Genomic DNA, 24,042 nt, shown 5'->3' on the forward strand with positions numbered 1-24,042 from the left:
CCTAGAAGCTGAAAACATCCCAGTTCTTGCATGGCCAGCATACTCACCGGACATGTCACCCATTGAGCACGTTTGGGATGCTCTGGAGCGTGTTCCAGGTCCTGCCAATATACAGATGTGTTGCACTGCTTGAGGCAAATGTTGGTCACACCAGATACTGACTGGTTTTCGGACCACCCCGGACCCCCACAATACAGTGAAACTGCACATTTTAGAGTGGCCTTTTATTGTGGCCAGCCTAAGGTACAACTGTGCAATAATCATGCTGTCTTGATATGACACACCTGAGGTGGATGGATTCTCTCAACAAAGGAGAAGCGCTCACTAACAGATTTAGACTGATTTGAAAACAATGAGAGAAATAGGCCTTTTGTGTACATTGAGAAAGTCTTAGATCTTTTTGAGTTCAGCTCATGATCAATGGAGGCAAAAACCAGTGTTGCGTTTATAATTTTGTTCAGTGTAATTGTAAATTAGGTTTATAACTTCTATAACAGGAATTGGTACATACAATTAACGGCATCATCAGTCGTTAGTGCCTAGAAGCGGACATTCACTCAACCCCTAATCACTCTGTTGTTCGCCGCCAAAGCTGTCGGCAAGAAAAGGGAGAGGGCTCTCTGAGCAACACTGTAGGTCTGACAAGCAGACTCGGGATTGTCAGGTCATGTTGAAGAACCAGTTTCACCCCACCACAGGACTCAAGGTCCAGTCCGCTAATCAGTCATCTCGCCAGAGTATCTGTGCCATTAAAATCAGATTCAAAATGGGGATTCAATGGCTGCGTAATCACACTCCAACTCCACCAAGTCACACCCTCAACCCTGTCCGGTCACAGAACATCTGTGACAAGGTAGGGGTCCGGGGGCCCGTTTAGGGTTGGGTTTAAACGTTGAATGATACAGGGATTCCGTAATACCAGAAGCAACCATGCTAGCCCTGAAAGCGTCTGAACACCTCCATTGAAAATAAAGCACCGTTACAACATGCCTCTAAATCATATCCCAGTAGCTGAATAGAACCATTAAGGTCTTGATGTAGACAGATTTACAACAAAAAGACCAAAATCTCCCTTGCAACAAGACCATAATAGTTTCACAGTAACTAAGCCTACACATCTGGTTGCTGGCTCAGTAATTTTCCCATTTAGCCCCCACAAGGGATCATTCTTGCGCTCTACCACTGGTCCATTTTAAATTGACCCCTTCTTTTGACATCAGCTTTAATTGCATCTTACAGGCGTTTCGAAAGCTACCTGCTCGCGCCCTGCAAGTAATTACCACAGTTCTCAGGGGCAAAGAGGGGGAAGGTTTTGGACTTCAATTAGTGTGAATCCAGTAACTGTAACTCACTAGCCATGTCGGTGGGAGCTAAAACAGAAGGTCAGGTTTCAGGCTCATTCACACAATTTAACAACCATGTGCAAAGGGAAAATGGCTATAAACTCATCCAGCTCAGTGTGAAGTACGATGTAGAAGCCACAGCTAAATCCAAGGAACGAGTGCTGAAATTAAGACATTCCTCCAGAGAGCAATACTGCGATAAAATACAAATGTTCGCTGAATAATACAACTTATACTCTTTGTATCAAGAACACCCTGGAAACAGTTCACACGATTATCCAATAAGCACAGACAAACCGGCCAATTTGATGGCGTTTTATTTTGCAGTTCTTTACATTTTAGAAAAAGAATCCGAGAATTTTTCCTCCTGTGTGTTTTCGTCTGGCTTCTTCGTGGTCCATGATGCCAGCTGAGGTGGTCAGCACAATGTATCTGAAAGGAGAGAGGGGGAACATGAGGTACGAGTTCTGCCATTCACTACAAGCAGAAGTACATTCATTCAAACACACGTTTGCAGTCATCAGAAGCAGGTCAGCTAACAGACAGCTTGCACTTCCAACTGCAATGAATATGTCCAGATGATGTGTCCACAACAGACACAGCCCCCAGACACCTGGGAGTAACCACTCCACAGCAACTAACAAATGCCTGACCACTGATAAACCATGACCAGACTCTACATGGAACACCTGTAACCTACATGTTGTATGAGGCCTTTGCAGCCAAACGCTTGTTTAGTGCCTCCGTCATTAGACATCTTCCCATAACCCCCAGCTCATACGCCGAGTGGCCCACTCACCAAAACATCACAAATTAATGTCAGCTAAACACAATAGGTTTTCAATACATTTTCCACAACCTGACTACGTTCCGTACATTGACACTACTCCTCTGGATGCCGCGGTCCAAACCACATAACGTTTGTGGAAGCTCATTGGCTTGTGGCGGCCATCATTTTAAAGAGGTGGATGTCCAAAGTTATCCTATACAACACAAACTCAAAGCCAAATAAAACAGAATTTTACAGTTTAGCTACACATACCTGGGGATACATCATATATATCCCCCCCACTTGGTGTCAAATGGTTAAGGAGATAAAACCATGGCCTTTATAGTGCCACATTTAGTTTCAGGACCAGCATACAGATATACCATTGTGGGGAACACGTATTAGGGTCTGAATATCCACACTGGGGAAAAGGGTGTGGACCATAAGGGAAGGTCAACACACCCAGGAGAATACAATAAGTGCAGTTTGGGTGACAAATTGATTTCCATTTACAAGGAAATGCACAAAGAAGTAGGCCCAGCAACAGCTTATGGGTGAAGCAAGCATTAAATAACACCACAGCCACTGTCAAAGCACCTGCCAAACAAAAACCTAAATGTACCTTTTCACCGCGTAGTCAATGTTGGCAGAGGAGAATTTAAGACTGTAGCATTGCTCTAGGACACTTCTATTGGGAAGGGTACCATATTCAGAGGGCTGCGACCATATTTTGAGCCTTGGCTAAGGCAAAGCACCAGTTAAATGAACTATGCAAGCCCATTTAGTCACATGGCCACAATCCACAGTCACCATCTTCAGTAGCAAAAACCTGCCTGTGACCATTCAGACACACACACACAGTTCTGGGCAAACGCCATCAGAACAGCCACCGCTAGAAGAGAGAAGCGGAGCAATACACTGTGCAAACTGAGGAGGTCTTAACGGCTAAGCGTTTAAACCCCATTTTCACGTGCTAAAAAAAATAATGCAGCTAAATAATGTGTTAACACTGCTGTCAACCAGTTACCATGGAACCAGTTAATGGTCCCCTCTCAGCAGAACTGAGCATGCCAAGTAACACTTAAGTTTCAGTTCTCATCTGCAGGCTATCCCCATCTCCCAAACAAAAACTAGTCCTTTGACCAACTTTTCTGGCGATCTGATATCCGGTTATAACCATGGCCCTGCCTGCACCAGTAACTCCCCACGGGGTCAAGAGAGTCGGCAGATATTAGCACATCGTCCTTCTAGGCATCGGCTCCAGGCCGATGCCTAGAAGAGAGATCTCCACCGACCCCTGCCCAATTCCTGCCAACGCATGGCCAACATACATCGCCCATGGATGTTCTAGCCAAATCATACAGCGGCCCAATTATGGATCGAACCAGACCATTAGATTGCGGCACCACCTGGGAGACAAAGAAATAGCATTTTAATTTCCAACCTAGCAAGATCCATTTTGACCATGGACCGGTTTGATGCAGAGTTCACTTTCTCTTGAAGAGAGGCAGCTAAACTGAGGTGGCATTAATTTGAGCCGACACCCTGAGTAAATTCAGTACGACCCTGGAAACACTCATCACTCTCTCCTAAAGACTCATACGAGCGCTGCATCAGATATATATATATATATATATACACTGCACTAATCGCCACTCCAAAGGCTGTAGCGTTCTCACCCGAACTGTCTTGAGGGCAGGAGGTTGTTCTGCCACTTCTCCAGGTCCTTCAACTGGAGGTCAAAACGCGGGCTGATCACACCACACTGAAAGACAGGTAGCAATGAAGGTTAGAGGGATGCATTTCAGAGGCACACGCTGTAGCACCTATACAACTGGAGCCAAGATTCTTGCTCAAAGCTAAGCAGGTAGGGGTATTGTCAAGACTTGCAAGACAAGAGGGACCAATTACAAACAGCATTTCATATCGACCGCAGTCATTATGATAAATATCAACCACTACAAAAAAAGAGAAGCACAACCTGAAGGCCAATTTAAGTCCATGATTAGTGGGCACCAATGCAGCGCAACAATAGCTTTACCTTGTTCAGCCTTCCAGTGAGATTGACGACAATTTTCCCAGCTCTGTGGTCGTCGATGATCTCAAACTCACCAATGTAACCTGGGAAAACAGGAGAGAGCACCATGAGACAGAGCCACTGACAATTCTTGTTAAAGATCAAATTCGGAACCCATATGCCACTGTGGGAAAAAAACAATACATTTGCGTGCAGTTCTTAATGTCCAGGAGCATTGGATGAACTCTGCATATCACAACAATTACTTTCTGGTTCCTGCTTACAGTGTGTAGAGAAAGTGAAAAAACAGCAGACTTATACATTTCCACAACAGTAAATAATGTGCATGCTAGCACAAATGTAATGCTCAAGTCGTACAAAATGGAATACGGTGTGTGTATAGTTACTGAAAAGCAATTTGACATGTAGAACTTTCAGACCTGAATAACCACCATGAGACCGTTCACGTTTCTAAAAGGACCCTTTTGGGAGTTGGATTGTAATCCTTTTGAGTGCCCCAAAACTACAGGACAAGGAATGATGTCTATTTCAGGTGGATTTACTTCAAAGAATCTCTTCAAGAAAGTAAAAAAATAAAAATTGGACCTTTTTATAAAAGCATTAATAGCAACATCTGGTGGTATAAAGTATTTGTCCAACAACCTGAGGTCCAGAATTCCTCTTACCGATGGATGGATTAGTATGGCACACCACAATAAAAAGGAGAGTGGCATTGTCGTGAAAAACCCATTAACTTTGTCCAATACATCAAGTTTCAATATGAACTTACCGTGCTTCATCATGACGGTCAGGAAACGCACAATGACCTTTGAACACGGCCGGATCAGAACCTGTCGTTTCCCACGTTTCTCAGCATTGTTGATGCTTTTGAGCGCATCTGCAAGAACGTTCATGCGCACCATGATGCCTGTGAACAAAAACACCAAGTAAATTAGCGACGGGTCTTCAACTTAAATACTGGTTAAACGGTCATCCTCATCCGTAGTTTATCAGATCGCATGTTTTAGAACCGTGAGGTTAGCAATACAATTTTAAATGTAGCTAGTTGTAAACTACCCAGGTAGCTAGCTTAAAAACCGAAGAAAGCTAACTACTGTAAACCAGTCGAAAACGTAGTCTGGGGTCAAGATTGTGGAACATTGTTTGAGCTGGCAATATAATTGGGGGTATTGTCGATCGTCGTTAGCCAGTATATTAGCTTAAGAAAATAACTAGCTAAAAGGCTACAGTTACTAACATCATTATCTCCCCTGCGAGCTTTGATAAAATGACTTGTTGGGTACTACATAGCTACTGTCATGTGAACAGTCTACCTAAGGAGTAAACGTGCTACAGTTCACAAACCAGGACGAAACACTTCAAATGTTCGCGTAAACCATTTAAGACCGGGATAAAGTGATTGAATACGGCACTGAGGTTTGCAGAAATACGTTCCATCGTGACTGTCTACCACGCAAGGGCTTCATGCACAATACGGGCCAAGGCAAGCTGACAGAGTTGGGTTGAGAAACAAGTACTACTCAACACTTCTACTAATCTTGACACTAAAAATATATGTTTTACTAATCGAGTACGCACCGGACAGTGGTATTGTTACAGAAATAATGAAACTTTCATATTTAATACGTTCGAGCTTAACCCAACCATATCACACATCAGTGAAATGGCCAGTGATGAGGACTCCACAAATCACAAGGTAAAACACCCAAATCCCTCACCATATCGACAAAATAACTTTATCATGACATTAGTACATCATTGAACTTTTATGTAATTACAAAATCTATATTTAAGAAGCCTCGATGGGTTAGATATAGAAAAGATTGACAATGACATTTTAGAAGTGGGCCTTACCGGTTCTGCAATATGGCGGAAAGAGGAAGTAGAAGGAATTCGCAATGCATTATGGCCAAAATGTAAGCTTTTTCAAGACAAGCTCACGCATTCACCCGTTGACAAGCCCTTGGTTGATGAATATGTGAAATGTATGGGAATTATTATAGACTTAATAATTATAGACTTCGGATACAAATGCATCCTTGCGGTACAACGTAATGACTGTAATCACCATCTAATGCAAGCAAACTTTCAATATGTTAAACAATAATAAATCAATTAAAATTGCAAGAAACAGTTATATTTTTTCCGGAGAAATCTTCGGATGGGACCGCAGAGTATGCCCTGTGTCAGTCCTTAGTTTTGTGCAAGGGGACTATTGTCAGGCTGGGTTTCTGGAAAAGCACTCGGTGACAACAGCAAATGTAAAAAGAGGACTATAAAATGCATTTAATTGATTGATATGTCTAAACAGACACTCTATAAATATATTTCATACGTTATGGTAACTCTACATCAAAAATGTCGAATATCTCTTCTACACAGTAGTTGGAGAATAAGTGGTTTTTACTGCAGTATCTTTGGTGTTGTTCTTAGGTGTCTAAATAAAATCAGCGCCGTCTAGTGGTCTGGGTGTTAATACGGTAATTTACCTTGAGTTGGTAAATCATCTTGTTTAACCATGCTTTGATTTTATTGTGTACTGTGGGCACAAAAAGTTACTTTTTGGTGCATGTATTCAATTCAAATTAGAGTGAAAAAAAATTCTGTGAGGAATTCATATGCTGTTAGTCAGGTTTACATTTACATGCTATTACATATCCTTTGCTGTAACCTAAAAAATGTTTTGCCTTAAAATAACAAGAAAATATTGATTGAAATAGATTTTCAACAATCTAACCTATTGTTTTTATCAAAAGTCACAGAAAAAACATAGAAAATGTTCCTAGTTTATGTAGCCATATACATGAAAATAATAATACTTAGTGGGAGTACCTTTGGCAGCCTATAAAGGGGATGTTTACCCATTATATATATTCCCTGATTTCTACTTCTCCTGTGTTTGTATAAAATAAAAAAGTTAAAGGTCACTGTGGAACAGTTCCCACACCAGTCTGTGATGCAGCAGGTCATAATGATTTCCATGGTGCAGTGATGGTAAGCAGAGATGGAGAGGACCCAGGGAGGCACATCACATGACTTTGGGTTTTACATTGCTATATTATTTGCGCTGGGGGAGTAGTGTCAGATCTCTTTCTCCACTGCAAATCCTTGTAAACCTAAGGAATGCACTCTCTACATTTTCCTTGTCTCCTGCTCCATTTAAATTTAGGAGGACATGAGGTCGTGGCCCATGCCTCCCCAGTACCAGGCTCCAAAGACCTGTTGCTGCCCCTGTCCAAAGTCCTCCTGGCTGTGTTGCAGATCATGACGATACCCGACGATACCAGCTGCTAGTATGCTGACCCCCAAGTGGCTGTTATATCTTCTGGACACATCGTCGGTTGCATTGACGGTCCAAGTAAACTGTTAAGCTATTCGTATGCTAAGGAAGTTAAAACTGTGACTCTCTACTGCAGCGCTGTTGATGTGGATTTGGGGTGTGTTACCTCTGCTTCTTAAAGTCAACAATTAGCAACTTCGCAGGTTTAGGTCTTCAGAAGACAATGACAGGTATCGGCCTTCCCCCAATGTTGTGATATCCAATTGCTAAATAAGCCTTGGTTTCATGACCTTAACTCCCAACAGTTGGTAGGTTGCCGGGCCATTGCAACTACCTCAGAATAAATGTATTGGTCAAGTTTAGTCTTCACAGTTGACCAATTCCTCCCGGTGACCCAGCTGGACAAGAGTAGGGATCAGGCAGGGAAGTCAGAAATCTCACAAGCACAGACTACAAGAAAATATTGGCTGCATATATGCCACTGCTCATGCCTCTCTGCCTTTTGACCACTAGAGGACCACCTACCTCTCTGGCAGCCCCATCAGGTATAATTTCATGTTCAATTACTAGCAAGGATTATATGTTGCGTAAAGTATGTTGAGTAGCTCTGTCAAAAAGCTAAAACGAATTGTAATCCTTTAAAAAACAAAAAAACATATAAATTTAAAGACGGCAGTATGTGTGTACTAGATTCATTAGACAGGCACAGTGTAAGGCCCTGCTTCACTCAAAGGTAAAGTTTTTTTTAAGGAAAGCCCTTACTCTAATTCAGAGTTCTCTACTTAATACAGCATACATCCAATACAAAGTGCCTATGTGAAGATTTAGTTCTGTTTACACTGTAAATACTTAGAGCAAAATATAGTTTATCATTATTTTCTGTATTATTCAATACTGTTATTGCGTACAGTTTCAAACAGTAGCTCATATTCAAACAAAAATATGGTGTAATATACATACAGGATTATACGATGGAAATCATTATAAATGAATCTTTAATGTTGTAAATGATGTAGATATTATACTGAATACAAATTTAGCTGAGCAATAAAGGCAGACAGCTTTTTTAAAGAGGAAACATCACTTGTTCAAAGTGTCCATGGAAAGATGTATTAGTTTGAAACACACTTCAAAGGCACAATCAAAGAAAGAAACAGGCAATCAAAATCCTCGCTTGATAATATACCACTTTATAAAATATGTCTGTCACCCTCCATTTGGAAAGATCAAACATCCCTCACTTTACATGCATATATATTTCTCTAAAAAGTCAAAGTTATAGCAGCAGCAGTAAAAATATTGGCAATATAAACCATAGACTGTGTGTGGTGTGTGTGTGTGTGTGGTGTGTGTGTGGTGTGTGTGTGGTGTGTGTATATATAGGGGGTTGGGGGGTTACACATTTCAATGGTGGTAATTAATTCAAGTGACCTGGCAAAACAGTCCATCATTCTTTCACTCTGTTCGAGCTCAGATACAAAGCTGACGACAGCTCTGCACCAATACCCCACAATTCATGTGTAGCCAATAGCTTATTCAAAAAACCCCTCAAAAGCAGCCAGTGTCACTTCATGAAGTGTTTCTGTGGATGAAGTCATGTAAAGCACACGTAAGTCGGATGAAAATGTCCCACAGTTATCCCACCCTTCTCCCCGGAGTAGGAGACACTCCAGCTGGAAACTGGAATCCCTCTTCCTCCCGTTCAACTGTCCAGACGAGGGACCCTGGAGGTCAAGCTACATCGGCACAGACAGACATCCCCACCGGTCAAGACACCAAGGTAACAGTGGAGCACAATGGAATGGCTGAGCAGCACAAGACAAGTAACCAGATTCTCTACCTTTTACGGTTACGTCGTAACTCATTCAAAAAAAAAAGATCCCCTTTGCTAAAGCCAGAGAACGGGCTTCTACACTTCCACGTCTTAGCCACCGTTACTGGCCATGCTAGTCAAAGAGCTACCGTCCCTCTGGGGCTCGAGGCCGAGTTTCTGGAGGTCCAGACCCATGCCGACTAACATCTGGAGCAAGGTGAGCTCCTGTTGGGTTGCCTGGTCCACCAGGGCCGGGCAGGTGGGGTTGCATTGGGGCCACTGGCAGGTGTCGATCAGGTTGAAGGGACAGCCCTTCAGCTGGGTTTTGCTGTTGCGGTTGGCCTCTTGGAAACTCTTATCCCAGCACTGCAGAGCACGAGGGAGGGAGGTTCCCTTAACTTGGAACGTCATCCAGTTACTGAGTAGAAGAGGGACAGAGAGAGACGGAGGGATGAAGGGAGAGAGAGAACATATGGGTGAAAGGGGGAAAAAAGACGGAATGAGAGAGAGGGGGATACAGAGAAGATGAGAAAAGAGATAAGTAAAGCGACGGGGAAATGAGAATAGGGAAGCCGCAAGCAATGGGTGTGAGAGAAAGGTGAAATGAAAAGAAGTGATTGTGAAACGAGGGAGAGCGTCTTGCGACACTTCATGAGTCCTATATCATCCCCGGAGCTTAGCCGTTTGTCTTGGCAGGCTGTGTCACAATTGGTCCCCCAATGTGTTCGGCCTCCAACACCATTCCCATAGTCCTCATCATCACAGCCCCCGCATTAGATTACAAAGCTGTGAATATATGATCCCCTGCCTCCCGCTAAAATCGTTAGACAACCGGCTCCGCCCCCTGCAACCTGTAGCCAATCAACCTTCCCTTTACCGTCACTTAGGCTCCTCCTCCTGCCCTCTGGGTGATCCTGTGTCCAGCTGGAGAGGTGTGTGCTTTTAAGAGCTACGTGTGTTCGTGTGTACCCTTTTAAGAGTGTATGTATTTGCTTTCTGACATTGGCGAGTATGTTTGTGCACTTGTGTGTGCCTGTGTGTGTGTATTAGAGACCATGAGGGATTAGTGAAAGTGTGAAAAGGCTTCCAGTGACAAACAGAACGCAGTTTGACGTACGAGCTCCACAGAAACAGCAGCATGAGCTCACTGGACAGGGATGGGGTAGATGGGGGGAAGCAGTGGGCGGCAATACGGGCGGTTAGGGAGCTTCTACAGGGGCCCCTGGGTGTCAGATGTCCTTACCTTTTGGTGATCAGTGTGTGGGACAAGCATGAGGGGGCAAAAACCGCGCTGCAATACAAACCACAGAACAGCGTCAGGACACAGTATACATTATGTGGGATCATGCGTCTGATTTTTTTGTTGTTTTGTTCTGATCCTCCATTTCAGTTGATCAATAATGTATGTCCAGTAATGTGACCATAACCCTTTGGCGAATTCCCTGGCTTATATGTCACTGATGGCTCTAAATCTCAGCACGGTCAACGGTCAGCCTGCTGCTGCTGGCGAACACTCACGTGACGTCTTTGAGGGAGTTCTTCAGCTCCTTCCCCAGGTTCTGTATGTAGGTCCACTGCTGCTCCGACAGGGTCTGACCTCCCAGGTAGATGTTCTCCACTCTCAGCTGTTCCTCGTCAAATAACCACTGCACCACAAACAGAGGGGCTAGGGGAGACACGCAGTGGGGAAAGACGGTATGAGATCACGCCCGCGGGTCGTTGCTTGGCCTCGTAGGCGTTTTCATAGAGCGAACTGTGCAAAGTGGCGTTTATTGGGACCCCGACGGACATTACGTTCGCAGGGATTGGGGTGGACATCCCTTCGACGGGGTGATAGATAAGAAATACAACAGTGGGAAGTAGAGTCACTTACCGGTCAAGGAGGTATAGAGTTTGTGGCCAAAAAAGCACTGCCACTCCTCTCCTTTCTTATACTGCTGCTGACACTTGTCTGGGACGACGCCGTTCCAAAGCCTAAGGAAGACACACCACATGGGCATTGATGGGAGCGACGTCCTCATCCACCCCAAAACTAAGATGCAAGTGAAATGACGGGCGAGATGGCTTCTAAAGGACCTGTATTGTTTTGCCTGTCGCCTCCAGGGCATGTGTATATTAAAAGGCGATGTGGATTGATAATATGATTTGCTTTACTTGAGTCCCCTCTTGATGGAGTCTACAGGAGAGAAGGAAACGTTGTCCGGGCAGTTGGGAACCTTTTGCTGTTTACTCTCCAGAAACCAGCCTGAGTCCACCAGGCCTCGAACCTGGGCCTCCGCCCCCAGCTGCTCCAACTGACTGGACACCCTCTCAATGTTCAGTAGCACTCCTGTCCCTCCAGCACTGCAGGGGAGCAAGACAAGGGGCAAAAGGGCGTCTTTAAAAGTATCCCCTCAGTGATACACTCTCACAGAGCCAAAATGGCCGACGTGCCAGTTAAACACAATAATGAATTTTCCGTGCCGCCTCATTTTAGCCCTCATGGGGTTCCAGTAAACATGTGTCTAACCTGGAAAGAATCCCCGTAACTATTTAGTTTTTTGTGGGAGAGGCCCCTAATAGACATTAAATCATTGCCCTGCGTGTACATCTTTATGGTAAGTAACAGGATGTCTGGAAATAGACTGACTCTATCAGAGACATGGAGAACGTGGGTCGTGAGAAAGGCAGGGACAGACAAGGAGCTGGGGGGCAGTGTGTGTGTGTGTGTGTGTTGGAGGGGGGGCTCACCTCGTGCCTGCCAGCATTACAACCTTGGCTAGTTTGATGCCTTTGGGGACGAGGTCCTTGATAACCTCACGGATGATCAGTGAACCCATAAAGGTGTAGTCGTCTGGAGGACAACACAGACATCAAATCACACGGGTGAAACATACCGTCTTGAGGAGGAGATAGCAGCAACAAGGGGTTTGGTGGTGGCAGTGACAGGACCTACCCTTGTCTTTCTCCTTCTCCTTCCCTTGGACTCTCTTCTCCTTGGTGGCGGCAGGCCCAGTGCCACTCCACACGTCGCTGGAGCAGTATGGGATGAATCTGCGGAAAAGGAGAGCCGGTTGAGAGCCAGAGCTGGGCCCACACGCGTATTGATGTCCATTATGTAATATGATTAATGGCGTCTACAGGGGAGGCCCGTCCCTCAGAGTGAAGCAATGTGTCATGTTTGATATTCGTCACCTAAGCTCGCAGTTGGCTTCTTCAATCACACGTCTTCTGTGATCTTTAGTTCCGCACCATCTTTGGCTAGTTTTCGAACTTGCAGATTTCTCTTCATATGTACAGTTTGCACGGTTATCCTTTGCTTTATGTCTTCCTTCATGTACTGACTAAGCTGTTTGCTACTTCACTGAGTGAAATGTACTTACTACTGCTACTGGTTGTGTGGTTTTCCCAGCTATCTTAAGACAAACACCTTAACTGAAAATCACTGTAGACAAGACCTTCCGCTAAACTAATAAAATGTCATATGTAGGCCAATATGCATTAAACATACAACAATGGACAACGTAAGCAAGCATACTCACACAATATTAGCGTTATACCAGTGAGGGTTTTCTTCAGTCTGGGCCGACAATATCCCACTTCCTGTAAAGCAATGTGTCATAAGGCAGTCAGCAACCCACAATGTTTACTGGGAATGGGACCAAAATGCCCGGCCACGTAAAACATGTATGATGAATGACAAGGATGCGTTCTAAAACAGGAGGACCCCTACCTTTGCGCGTTTGGGGCCAGTCGGATGAGCTCATGAGTCGGGGGATATTTTTATATCTGGTATCGCAGGATTCTTTATTGAAGCAGCACCAACCACCTAAAAATAACGACACTAATATTAGCTTCTCACATCCGGTTTTAGAGGTCCAGGAAGAGAGAAGCTCTTGTTAGCCCATTTGGGAGGCCTGAGAGGAATGGGGTATGTGTGTGGGGGGGGGGGGGGTGCATCCACCTGCAGCACCTGCTAGCATCTGGCCAGGTTCCCTAAGGGGGGAGGGTGTGTGGGGTACACACGTAATGTATTGAACTGGACTGTTGAGCAAATACTGCAGGGAAGTGTGCGTCTTGCTCTGTTGGTCCTGTGTTCAACAGCACAGTATCCGTGGCACTGTGTGCTATACATGGCCTGGCATTTGTTCTTAGAGGATGTGACACATCCGATTGTAGGTCTCCGAATACGTGCGTGATTTATCCCTTGTGGGGGCGGGACGGATGCCAGACGGGGTCGTCCAATCGGTGACAGACGGCCGCCCGAAAAAGACAGGAAAGGGAAAGGAGATTGTGCCGATGATGCAAACATGCAACACGCCGACCCCCCTGAAGGTAAAATTAAACCAGTAGAATTTAAAATACACACCTTCCAGAAATATCAGCCATCGCTTGCTTCCTTTGAACTCCTTTAGGTAAAACCTGTGGACCACAAATAAACACGGATGAGAGGCTGTGAATGTGTGGAACCTAGAGAACATTACCAAATATGGTCATCTGTTGACCAACACTCCAAGATCTCTAATTGTATTAACAAAAATTACGCTAAGTAGCATATCATTTCTGACAGTTAATTCCTTTCAATTACCGCCAGTTGTCACTTGCCTTCACCACCCTGTATATCTGTCCATCCACTAATCGCTGTATCTAATATGCATTCATAAAAGTGTGGTAATAGCACATTTACACAGGAAATCTCTTGTCTCCAGAACACTCATTTAATTTTTACATTATCATTGTCACAAATTCTTTCTTGAGAAATATACACTTCATTCACGACATAAGAATCTGCGACACCACTCTCGCTGAAACAGCGCTGAGAGTGCACAGTGACTGACTGACCCCGCCGCTGTTCCGTCGTTGCACGTGACCTGGGCGTTCTTGAGGAAGAACAGCTTCATGTCATCTGTAGCTGCAGACCGTCCTCCGGAGTTACCATCCTTGCCCAGCACCACTGGCCCAGGGTGGGGCTCTTCTTCCGGGGCTGACTGGACGGCATCGGTTCCCTGGTTCTGGTTCCCCAGGACCTTCTTGGTAGTTTTGCTGCTGGGTTTGACGTTGCGGTTGTTCTGGCAACAGATCCCTCCTAACAGCAGCAGATAAGCCACATGGCCCAAGAGCTTCATAGCCAATCCGGCCTGTGTACAGGACAAAGTGTGCCACATTGAATATTCTAATGTATATGCATTGAGGTTCAGAGTGTACCACTCAGTGGTAACACCAAAGAGAAGAAACAGCTTTAAAAAAATATGAAATTCTAATTTTGATTCAAATTGATTTTTAAACAAAAAAGCGATAAAGCAATGTTCAGTTATTAAAGCAATCAGAATGCCTAAATTCCCATTGAAAATCAACCTACCCCTCGCAGTATCCCGTCCTGAAGAAGGTCACGTGTGATGATGGATCCTTGGGCGCGACGGAGCAGCGGTGTAACTGCGGGAGACAGGAGAGGCGGCTGGTGAATGGACGCTGCTGGCGAAAGGTGGCGTGGACAGTTTTTTGGTAAATGCCCTGGGTTGCGGTGCACTTTATAGTGCCACCATATGGATCCTATTTCCCAGCATTCCCTTTGAGCTGCGGCCAGTTTCTGACGTTGCTATGTGACGACACGCCGAGAGTGTTGGATGGCCAGTGGCGAGGAGAAAAGATAACACACGCTCTCCTGAACATATTTCAAGCAACCCCCCCCCCGCCCCAAACTCACTACCCACCCAACCCCCCACCCCCAACCCCACTTGACCGAGACCACAACAAGACAAAAACTCCCCCAGGCCTGTGCTTTGATTCAAACAGTGGGTCCATGGCTGGCATACCCTTTGGTGTGGTATGTACCCGGCAGGTCAGTAGAGCACAACGCCTCAAACAGTCCAACAGAACCAGAACACTGTGTATGTCTGCTGAGATGGAGTGGATTATACTATGGCCGAGAGGGGCACGTTGGGTCTTGTGGAGTAATTGGTTCCAACCTATTGATATGGATGTACAGTATCAGGGTTTGACTTCGCCTTTCCTACCTCTAATTGAACAACTTGTTAGCTTGACTTGGAAGGAAATGTGTTGGTGAGTTTTCTTTTTGCAATGTCAGTCGAAAACAGGTCTGCGGCTAGATCTGTCTCTCTTAGCCGCTTTCATTATACCGCAAATCCACTGCACTAGACAAAACAATTCATAATGTTAATAATCTAAAATAAGATCTGTGTGTTTATCAGAACGTGTACATCTGTGCAAGACAATTAGGCATATATTTTAGTGAAATTCTTCATTATTTTCAGTCAGAGGATTTAATGGCAAACATCTAGCTGCAGCCATACATTATTAATTCCATGCAAAACACTGCCATCCACATTTTTAAGGGGTTTTCATCTCAAAACATTGACTGACTTGAACGCCTCTAAATGCTTGAAATATAACTCAATGTAGCCTAAATTTAAGTGACTCGAATAGAACAAGTGACCACAATAAATAACCAAGATAACTATGACCCCAAATCAACCTATAACACAATAAACAAAGACATATTATGATGAACATCACTTACTATTGGAATAAAATAAAATTTAGATAAAACAACAACAGGATTTATTTTACAGGTCACATTGTCTGTTCATTTTTACATAGTTAAATTATAATTACCTCATTACTAACTAATAAGAGCAACTAATACCACTCAGTTGTAACTTTCAAATCATTAAAACAAGTAAACTTTGTGTCAACTACATCAAAACCGTGGACAGCTACCAACAGTGAAGGAACCAACCAGGCCGTATAATAACCCAAAACTCCCCTTGCCATAGAATCCCATGTCATACATTACTCGTCCGAGCATACAAACAGTACATATGCAAATACGATGAATGAGAGGGCTAGAAGCCCCATGCCGCTTTACCTCTTGCTGTGCTCCTGTGAGGGCTGGGTTGGGCAGGTGGCTCCTGGACAGGACGGCCGGTTTGCTTCTTCGGGGAGAACAGGCAGGGTATTTGACGTCCCCCTGGGTAGCTGTGGTGTGACGTACAGATCAGCGCTAAAGGAGTTCACCAGTCCGGCCTCTAGAATTCTCATCAATGAAATGCACACCATCCCGACGTGTCAATCAAGTCCCTTAATGAGGCCCACAAGACTGTGATGGATGGCAGGGAGGCTGGACTTGAGTGACTGGAGCTGGGGATTTTGGGACTGGGACTGTGGAATGGGACTGGGTCAGAGAAATGGGACAGCTACATGACAGGGGCAAGGCTGAAGGGTTACTGTCCACAGGATCCACCATGCAGCCTTAGACTGTTAGCGCTTGGACTACCTACAAAATATCCCTTTGCTGAATGTTAGATATGCTCATCTGAAAATCTGAGGTTCACGATGGGTTTGCACATCGTACAACCAACACAGATAGAACTGTGTGTCTACACATTTGACTTGCTCGTGGCTGTAATTGTGTATTTCAAATCATGTCTTTTGTAAAGTCTTGTTTGGGCATGTTTTAGAAAGATAGTTCTGTCTCATTCTCTTATTCCCACCATCTTCCTTCTCAATAGTCTCAAAATATTTTGGTTACTTTAAAGTTATGCCAGAAAGAACACTACAGTATGTGAAAGAATGCCGACATACGAGAACGTATGTCTCGAAACACAATAAAACGAAATCTAATGACACTGCTATACTGAATTTGATCTACGGAGCTGAACAATTTCTTCATTCCTTCAGTCGTCTTGAAGGCATGCACACAACCATCTGTCTTCCCAGAAATCAATGCAACAATCTGTTTAACAGATACCTCAAATAGCTGAGAAACTAAAGAAAAAAGTTGCTGTAAATCTATCACCTTTTCGCCAGAAAGTCTCGAGCAGAGCGCTTGAGATGGCATTGCTGCTATTTTGTTTTCTTTGATATGGGATTTGACAGATGATAATTTTTACAGACAGGCCTCAGATCAATAGCAAAGAGCACACCGAACATTCTCACCTTCCCGTGTTGACTTTAACTCTCTGAACCACAGAGGTCAGGGGGCCAAGCCTCTCCAAATCACAGCGAGAACATACACAAAAAAAAACACGCGCGCGTACACACTCCCAGACCCCATTACCTCCTGCGCTTGGAAAGAAAAACATTTTGCGTAACCTCCCTCAGAATGTGCAGAAGCTGTGAAGACGTGCTGAACTGAACACTATCAGGGTTAGAAGGTTTAACCCTGAGCACATACGATGAATACTTTCTCCTCCATGCACCCCCAAGGTCGGGCCATAGACACCCAAAGCCCAGGTGGTGCAGAACACTTAGTCTACCCAGAGTGTGTCACCACTGCTATCAGTGGACCGAGGGTGGGCTAGGATATCTGTCGGCACAGAGCATCAAAGAACAACGTGCCACGGAGAACTGGCATACGCAAAAAGGAACCCGACCCACAACAACACTGGAAAGGTCACGACCCACCGCTAACCGCATCGAAATCACGCACCCACGAGCGGGCAACCTCTGCGCTACGCTCTAGCCGGGCACGTGGGCCAGTAAATACTGTGTCAACAAATATCTGAATTCTGCTGAAGCCAACTTGTGATAGGACGTAATGGAGAAGCCTTGTAGGAGCGAGCCCTGGCTGGGATGGACATGCCAACCCACACGCTGGCTTAAGTTGCGTGTAATTTGACAATCTGCTACCGCATCACCCTGATATCAGGGTTGTCACCAGCGTTGTAGGGCACCGCTGAGGGGGACAGGGCCCGTGACTGATGAGCCGGGAGAGTGGCATGTTTACGAGCTGCGTGGAAGCCGGGTTGAGCAGAGAACGCTGGGGGGGGGGGGGGGGGGGGGGGACTCACCCAGGACTCACCCAGGACTCACCCTCAGCCAGGACTCACCCTCCAATCAGCTCGGCGGACAGAGCTTGACTTCACCGGGACCCCGGCGCAAAAGTGCGAGACGACCGTTAAAGAGGACTAGCAGGTGGAGTGTGTAACACTCTCGGCTAGAGCCAGGTGTTTAGGGGCCCCGCGTGGTAACCTTCTGAAACCGCCGACCCGTCAGCGTGATGGATGGAGGGGAGCGTCGGCGCTGAGCCCCGGGGGTGACGTAACGGCCATAGAAAGGGTGGCATGACACACGCCCGTAGGCATGGTGTGTCAGCGACAGGCTACAGAGAGGCGCATCTGATGCCCGCGCCCCTTGGCTGGCGTGCCGGGGCGGACCTTTGCCTGAACAGATATCTTCAGTGGATTATAAGCTGCTTTGCGCTGAAATGCACCAGGTGACTGTAGTATGGGTAAAGAATGAGACACCACAGGCAGACGGAGGGGGTAAAACAATGTGAGTTCAGAAGAAGAGGCCTCTCTGGACTCATGGGACATGCACCGCAATCTGAAAGTGTGAAAGAAAAACACAATACACAACCGTTAGTACTCAATGAAAACGATAAACTAAACTATTTGGTCTGATGAAGCGTACTGGAACCTGAAAACTCCCATCTCCTGAAATGGTTTCTTTTTCAGTCTAGTGCTCTAAGTCACAGCTTTAGTGCATATGTACTAGTGTAGCATGCATTTGATCGCTGCTATTTATTTAAGCACAGTGTCTCCTCTATCTTCTATCAATAAACATTTAAAGTGGTCCAAACTATTAATATATTAATTGTGATCAAGAACATAGCCCTGCTGCCCTTCTAATACAACAAAAGGTGAATACAGATAAATAAATAATAAAATGTCCTCCTGTTGCCCATGTCACTGTTTTCTTTTCGGGGGGTCTGAGGGACCTGGGTACATGCTTCAGCGAATACCTCCAAGAGTCATCGGAGCTCATGACACAGACAGGCAGCAACGTGGCCTTGGAGTCTTTACTGGAGCACTCAGCCTGTCACAGACCTGATGGATAGGCCTGCAGAGCCACGCCACACTGCCAGCTTAGAGACAGGCAGACAGGCAGACAGACAGACTGGCAGCAGGCAGACAGGCAGCAGGCAGACAGACAGGCAGACAGACTGGCAGCAGATAGACAGCCAGACAGACTGGCAGACAGGCAGACAGACAGACAGGCAGACAGACTGGCAGCAGACAGAGAGAGGGGCAGGAGACAGGCAGACAAACAGACAGACAGACAGACTGGCAAACAGAGAGCCAGAGAGACAGACAGACAGGCAGCAGGCAGACAGACAGGTAACAGACAGGCAGACAGGCAGACAGACAGGCAGCAGACAGGCAGGCAGGCATGGCCCTGGCTCTTCTGGTACGTAAACCTCTCCAGCTGATCCAGAACACAGGGCCAGTGTAGACGCACAACACCAGCTGATCAGGACAAGCACACGTGATCACTACCAATGAATTAGATATATCAGTCTATGATTTGGTGTTAGTCTGGCATCAATAAATGTAGATTGTTTTAATTTTTATGGTGAATCAACTGACCATATCCTGATCACTGGTATGACATCCAGAAAACATGGGTGTCCAGGGGACCATCGCACAACTTTCTGACATTCCAGGGATGTCTCAACAACTAATTTTTTTGGTTTTTGAATGGATGATAGACAGGTAATGACAGCTGAACGCTTCTGTCTGTCCTCACAGTGGAAGGTGAAAGACTTGTAACGCACCAACTAGCCATTCATTCTCGAAAATGAAATGTGCAAGTAAGGACAAATAAGCAACAATGTCATACCAGGTCGGAGCTCTAGCCAGGGCCAGGGTGTAAATGGATTTGAACTTTAACCCATTAATCCGGACCACTGTGGACTATGTGGCCCTGCTCAAGTCTTCATACAATGTAACCCATGTGATTGACCTTGGTTAGATGTCTCTGAAGGAGCTGGTAAGAGGCAGTCTATTGTAATTTTGTATGTGAATATACAGTATCTTTCAAAGAGCATTTGAGCAGAGACACAAATGTATGCAACAATTATGCAAAACTGCTCAAGCTACTTTAGGTTGGATGGGGAACTTTGGCAAACAGCACTTTTTGCTAATTTCTACATTTTCTCAATTGGATTGAGGTCCTGGCTTTGACTGGGCCACTCAGGGCATTGACCTTTTTGTTTTTAAACCACTCCAGTGTGGCTTTAGCTGTATGTTTGGAGTCATTGTGCAGCTGGAAGATGAATCTTCTCCCAAGTCTCAGGTCTCTTGCAAACTTTAACAGGTTTTCTTCCAGAATTTCTCTATATTTTGTTGCATCCATTTGGGTCTTTCCAGGCCCTGAAGCAGAGAAGCATCCCTATAGCATGATGCTGCCACCACCACGCTTCACGGTAGGGATGTTGTGCAGTATTGGGCCAAACCCAGCACTTAGCATTGAAACCAAAAAGCTCTGTTTTGGTCTCATAAGACCATTGAATCTTCTTCTAGCTGAAATTTGAGTTAACTTCAACAAGTTCAGCTGTGGAACAGAAAGGCGGTTGAGAGTGCAGAAAGCGGTGAGTTAAGCAAATGGCACATAGCTTAGCTAACTAGCTTCTCTAGACTCTTCCATCCAATAATCTCAATGTTGTGTGTTGATTAATTTTGTCTTCTAGTTCTGTAGTTCTGTGTGTCAACCACACTGCGTCCTGCACGCACGAACGGTCATTGAGCCGATGTTACATGAGAACAAAACCCTGTCCTTGAACCCTGTCATGAGGTATCTGTCGTTTTTAAAAACATGAATTTCGGTTAACCGAATACTATTCGAATAACAACACATACTATTCGAATAGTAAAATATGGTCCAATGCACATCCCTACTTTATGATGTAGCTGTTTTAAGGAATCGTACTAACCAACTCTGGGACATCCCAAAGACAGATGTATTTAACTAGAAACCATGTGAAATATCTAAATGATCAAGGCCAAATCAGAAAGTATCAAACGAGCTGTGTAGTTATTGTTTCAAAGAATCTTCAAACAGTGCTGTGAAAAAGTATTTCTCCCCTTTCAGATGTTCTCAGTTTTTGCATATAGTGCACTGCAAAGTTATTTGCACAATGACTGCAGGAAAGTGCAGGTTTATCAACTTTAACGTACACGTAATTTAATCCACATCGGATGAAACATTTAGAAATTCCAGCATGTTTTTCTACACAGTCTGAGGATATGAAATGAATTTGGACAAGAGGGCTTCCCAGCGGTGTCTAATTAGGCAGCTGTGTTTGTTTGCATGATTTGTGCCCAATAGAGGTGTCACTGTGTGGTCTTGATAAATGGTTCATCTGACATGGATGACATTACACTCAAAACTAGAGAGCTTTTTTTTTACACTCAAAACTAGAGTCTTTCGTCCGTTGCATTCCGCAGCATTGACCCCATGTCGAATGAGGAAACTTTGCAGCATAAGGACCCGGAAGTCCTGCCATCATTGAAAGAACCATAAATTCTACTCTATATTGGATAATTTTCTAAGAGAATGTAAGGCGATCCACTTGTGAGGTGAATCTGAAGCACATCTGGGTCACGCAGTAAGACAATAATCCAAAACACAAGCAAGTCTACATCAAAATGGCCGAAAGGCAATACATGTAAAGTTTTGGAATGGGCTAGTCAATGGCTAGAACATAATTGAGATGTTGTGGCAGGATCTGAAACGAGCAGATCATGCTCAAAAACAATTGTGCCAACATTCTTTACCAGTGATCTTTTTCACTCAAATTCCCTTTATTGAAAATTAGGCTCTGTTTGTTTCAGTGACAATAATATGCAAACATTTCGAAAATCAGGGTTAGGGTTACAAACATTCCATGTAGTATGCTAGCATAGATATTAGCACAGAGTCTGATTGTGACCATGCTGAGAGAATGGCACCGGTTCTCAGGTCAGGTGGTGGGCAACCATTGTAGATCTAGGCCAAGAAACAATATGCTCTGCATCCGAAAGCTTTTATGACTTATATAGATTTATATTGTCCATGAACTCCAAAATTTACAGCCTTGATTTTTCACAGTGGTGCTGGACGGACCCATTTGTGAGTTTTATAGCTATTTTCAAATTCTTGTTACTGATTTCTCGGACGATATAGCTGCAGATTCCTTTTTAGGTGAATCTAGATGAATCTGAGTAAAACAGTTTAGATGATTGCCATGTTTGAGTGTCAGTAAAATAGCTTGATAATACAGTGTGTCATGTGTCAACCAAACACATGTTACTCAGTATAATCAAAAATATGTATAGACCCCCAGCCTGTCTCCTGTTCTCGTCTCATATATTGAATAGGTTAAGAGCTAGGGCAAAAAGCTTTTCTTAAACAAAAAGCATCGCTAAATGCCTGGATACGCCATTTAGCAGTGGTGTATTGGCAATATACCACAAGCATCATGAGATGCCTTATTGGTTTTATAAACCGGTTACGAATTTAATAATAACGTTAAAAAGGTGTGATGTCATACCCATGTTATGCAGTCTTACATACTACAGCTACCAGTTCAGCATTCTGGATTTGAGCCACCCGGTACATATACACACACATTGCCTTTAGAAATAATTCAGACTCCTTCACTTTCTCCTCAATTCTGTTATGTTATAGACTTATTTATAGACATTTATAATTGATAACATTCATGTGCCATGAATCCACATGAATTACATAATAATAACGAAGTGAAAAAATTTGTTCCCATTTATTGAGGAAACATAGTATTACATAAATCTTAAGACCCTTATAATCAGTACTTTTCAAAAGTGCCTATGGCAGCGCTCACAGCTTGGAGTCTTCTTGGGTATGCCTCCACCATCTTTGCACACCTGGATTTGGGAATTTTCTTCCATTCTTCCTTGTAGATCCTCTCAAGCTCTGTCAGATTGGATGCGGAGCTTCGGTGAACTGCGATTTTCAGATCTCCCTGAAGATGTTCATTTGGGTTAGTCCAGTCCAGTCCTGAAGGACATTCACAGACTTGTCCCAAAGCCAGTTCAGCATTATCTTGGCTCTGTGCTTTGGGTCAGTGTCCCTCTGAAAGATGAATTTTAGCCCTAGTCTGAGGTTCTGTGCACTTTGGATCAGATGTTCTTATATTATCACTGTAGGGATGGTTTTATTCAAGTAATGAGCGAAACCTTGTTTTCACCAGACACGCTTGGCATTCAGGCCTAATAATTCGATTTCGGTCTCATCAGACCGGGGAATTGTTTCTCCCTCCTGCTCACTGAGCACTTTAGACGGTATGTTATATGCCTTTTACTCAGTAGGGGCTTCCATCTAGCTACTCTAACATGAATGCCTGATTGATGAAGTGCTGCAGAGATTATTGTCTTTCTGGCTGGTTCTCCTATCTCTGCAGTAAAACTCTGAAGCTCTTTATAGTGGCTTAGTTTCTTGGACACCTCCCTGAACGTGGCTTTTCTTGACTGCTTAATTTGGCTGGAGTGCCAGCTACAGAAAGTCTTGGTGACTCTTTCCTCACACATGATGGAACCTAGTGTGCTTTTAGGAACTTTCAATGCTATAGATTTATGCCTCAATGCAATTCTATCTCTGAAGTCTACAGCAATTTCTTGGATTGCAAGGCGTTGTTTAGGCTCTGACATGCGCTGTCAAGTTTGGAAACTGATATAAACGTATGTGCCTTGCTAAATCCAATCAACAGAATTTTCCACAGGTGGTCTCCAATCAAGTTCTAGAGACATTTCAAATGTAGTCAAAAGACACAGGATGCTTCAGGAGCTGAATAGTTAAGAACATGAGATATTTCGAATTTTCAAAACATTTCAAGAAATTTCTGAAAAGCATGTTTTTGTCATTATGAATGTTTCCTGTCATTATAAAAGAACTTCAAACAAAATGAACAAAACATGGAGAGAGTTCTGAATATTTTCTGAAGGCACTGTATGTATGTATGTACACACACATACATACTTAAATACACAAACACGTATA

At 44.3% G+C, this 24,042-nt stretch overlaps 2 protein-coding genes across 2 annotated transcripts; both read right to left on the bottom strand.

Moving 5' to 3' along the window:
* Nucleotides 1-1,646: 1,646 nt before the first annotated feature.
* On the bottom strand, nucleotides 1,647-6,029 carry rps15a (ribosomal protein S15a). The gene is given in 5 exon segments (NM_001304235.1): nucleotides 1,647-1,775; nucleotides 3,792-3,877; nucleotides 4,154-4,233; nucleotides 4,920-5,057; nucleotides 6,005-6,029. Coding segments are annotated over 4 exon segments (393 nt in total). The 5' UTR covers nucleotides 5,053-5,057; nucleotides 6,005-6,029; the 3' UTR covers nucleotides 1,647-1,681.
* Nucleotides 6,030-8,465: 2,436 nt separating this feature from the next.
* Nucleotides 8,466-16,183, bottom strand: notum2 (notum pectinacetylesterase 2). The gene is made up of 13 exons (XM_020049677.2): nucleotides 16,109-16,183; nucleotides 14,582-14,655; nucleotides 14,065-14,360; nucleotides 13,592-13,644; nucleotides 12,956-13,051; nucleotides 12,765-12,825; nucleotides 12,179-12,276; nucleotides 11,974-12,076; nucleotides 11,398-11,586; nucleotides 11,117-11,217; nucleotides 10,762-10,909; nucleotides 10,487-10,534; nucleotides 8,466-9,661 (listed from the first exon to the last, which is right to left on the bottom strand). The coding sequence occupies exons 3-13, from the start codon at nucleotides 14,346-14,348 to the stop codon at nucleotides 9,355-9,357; spliced, it is 1,488 nt and encodes a 495-aa protein (XP_019905236.1). The 5' UTR covers nucleotides 14,349-14,360; nucleotides 14,582-14,655; nucleotides 16,109-16,183; the 3' UTR covers nucleotides 8,466-9,354.
* Nucleotides 16,184-24,042: the final 7,859 nt, after the last annotated feature.

The sequence above is a fragment of the Esox lucius genome, chromosome 9 (genome assembly GCF_011004845.1).
Source record: "Esox lucius isolate fEsoLuc1 chromosome 9, fEsoLuc1.pri, whole genome shotgun sequence".
NCBI lineage: Eukaryota > Metazoa > Chordata > Actinopteri > Esociformes > Esocidae > Esox > Esox lucius.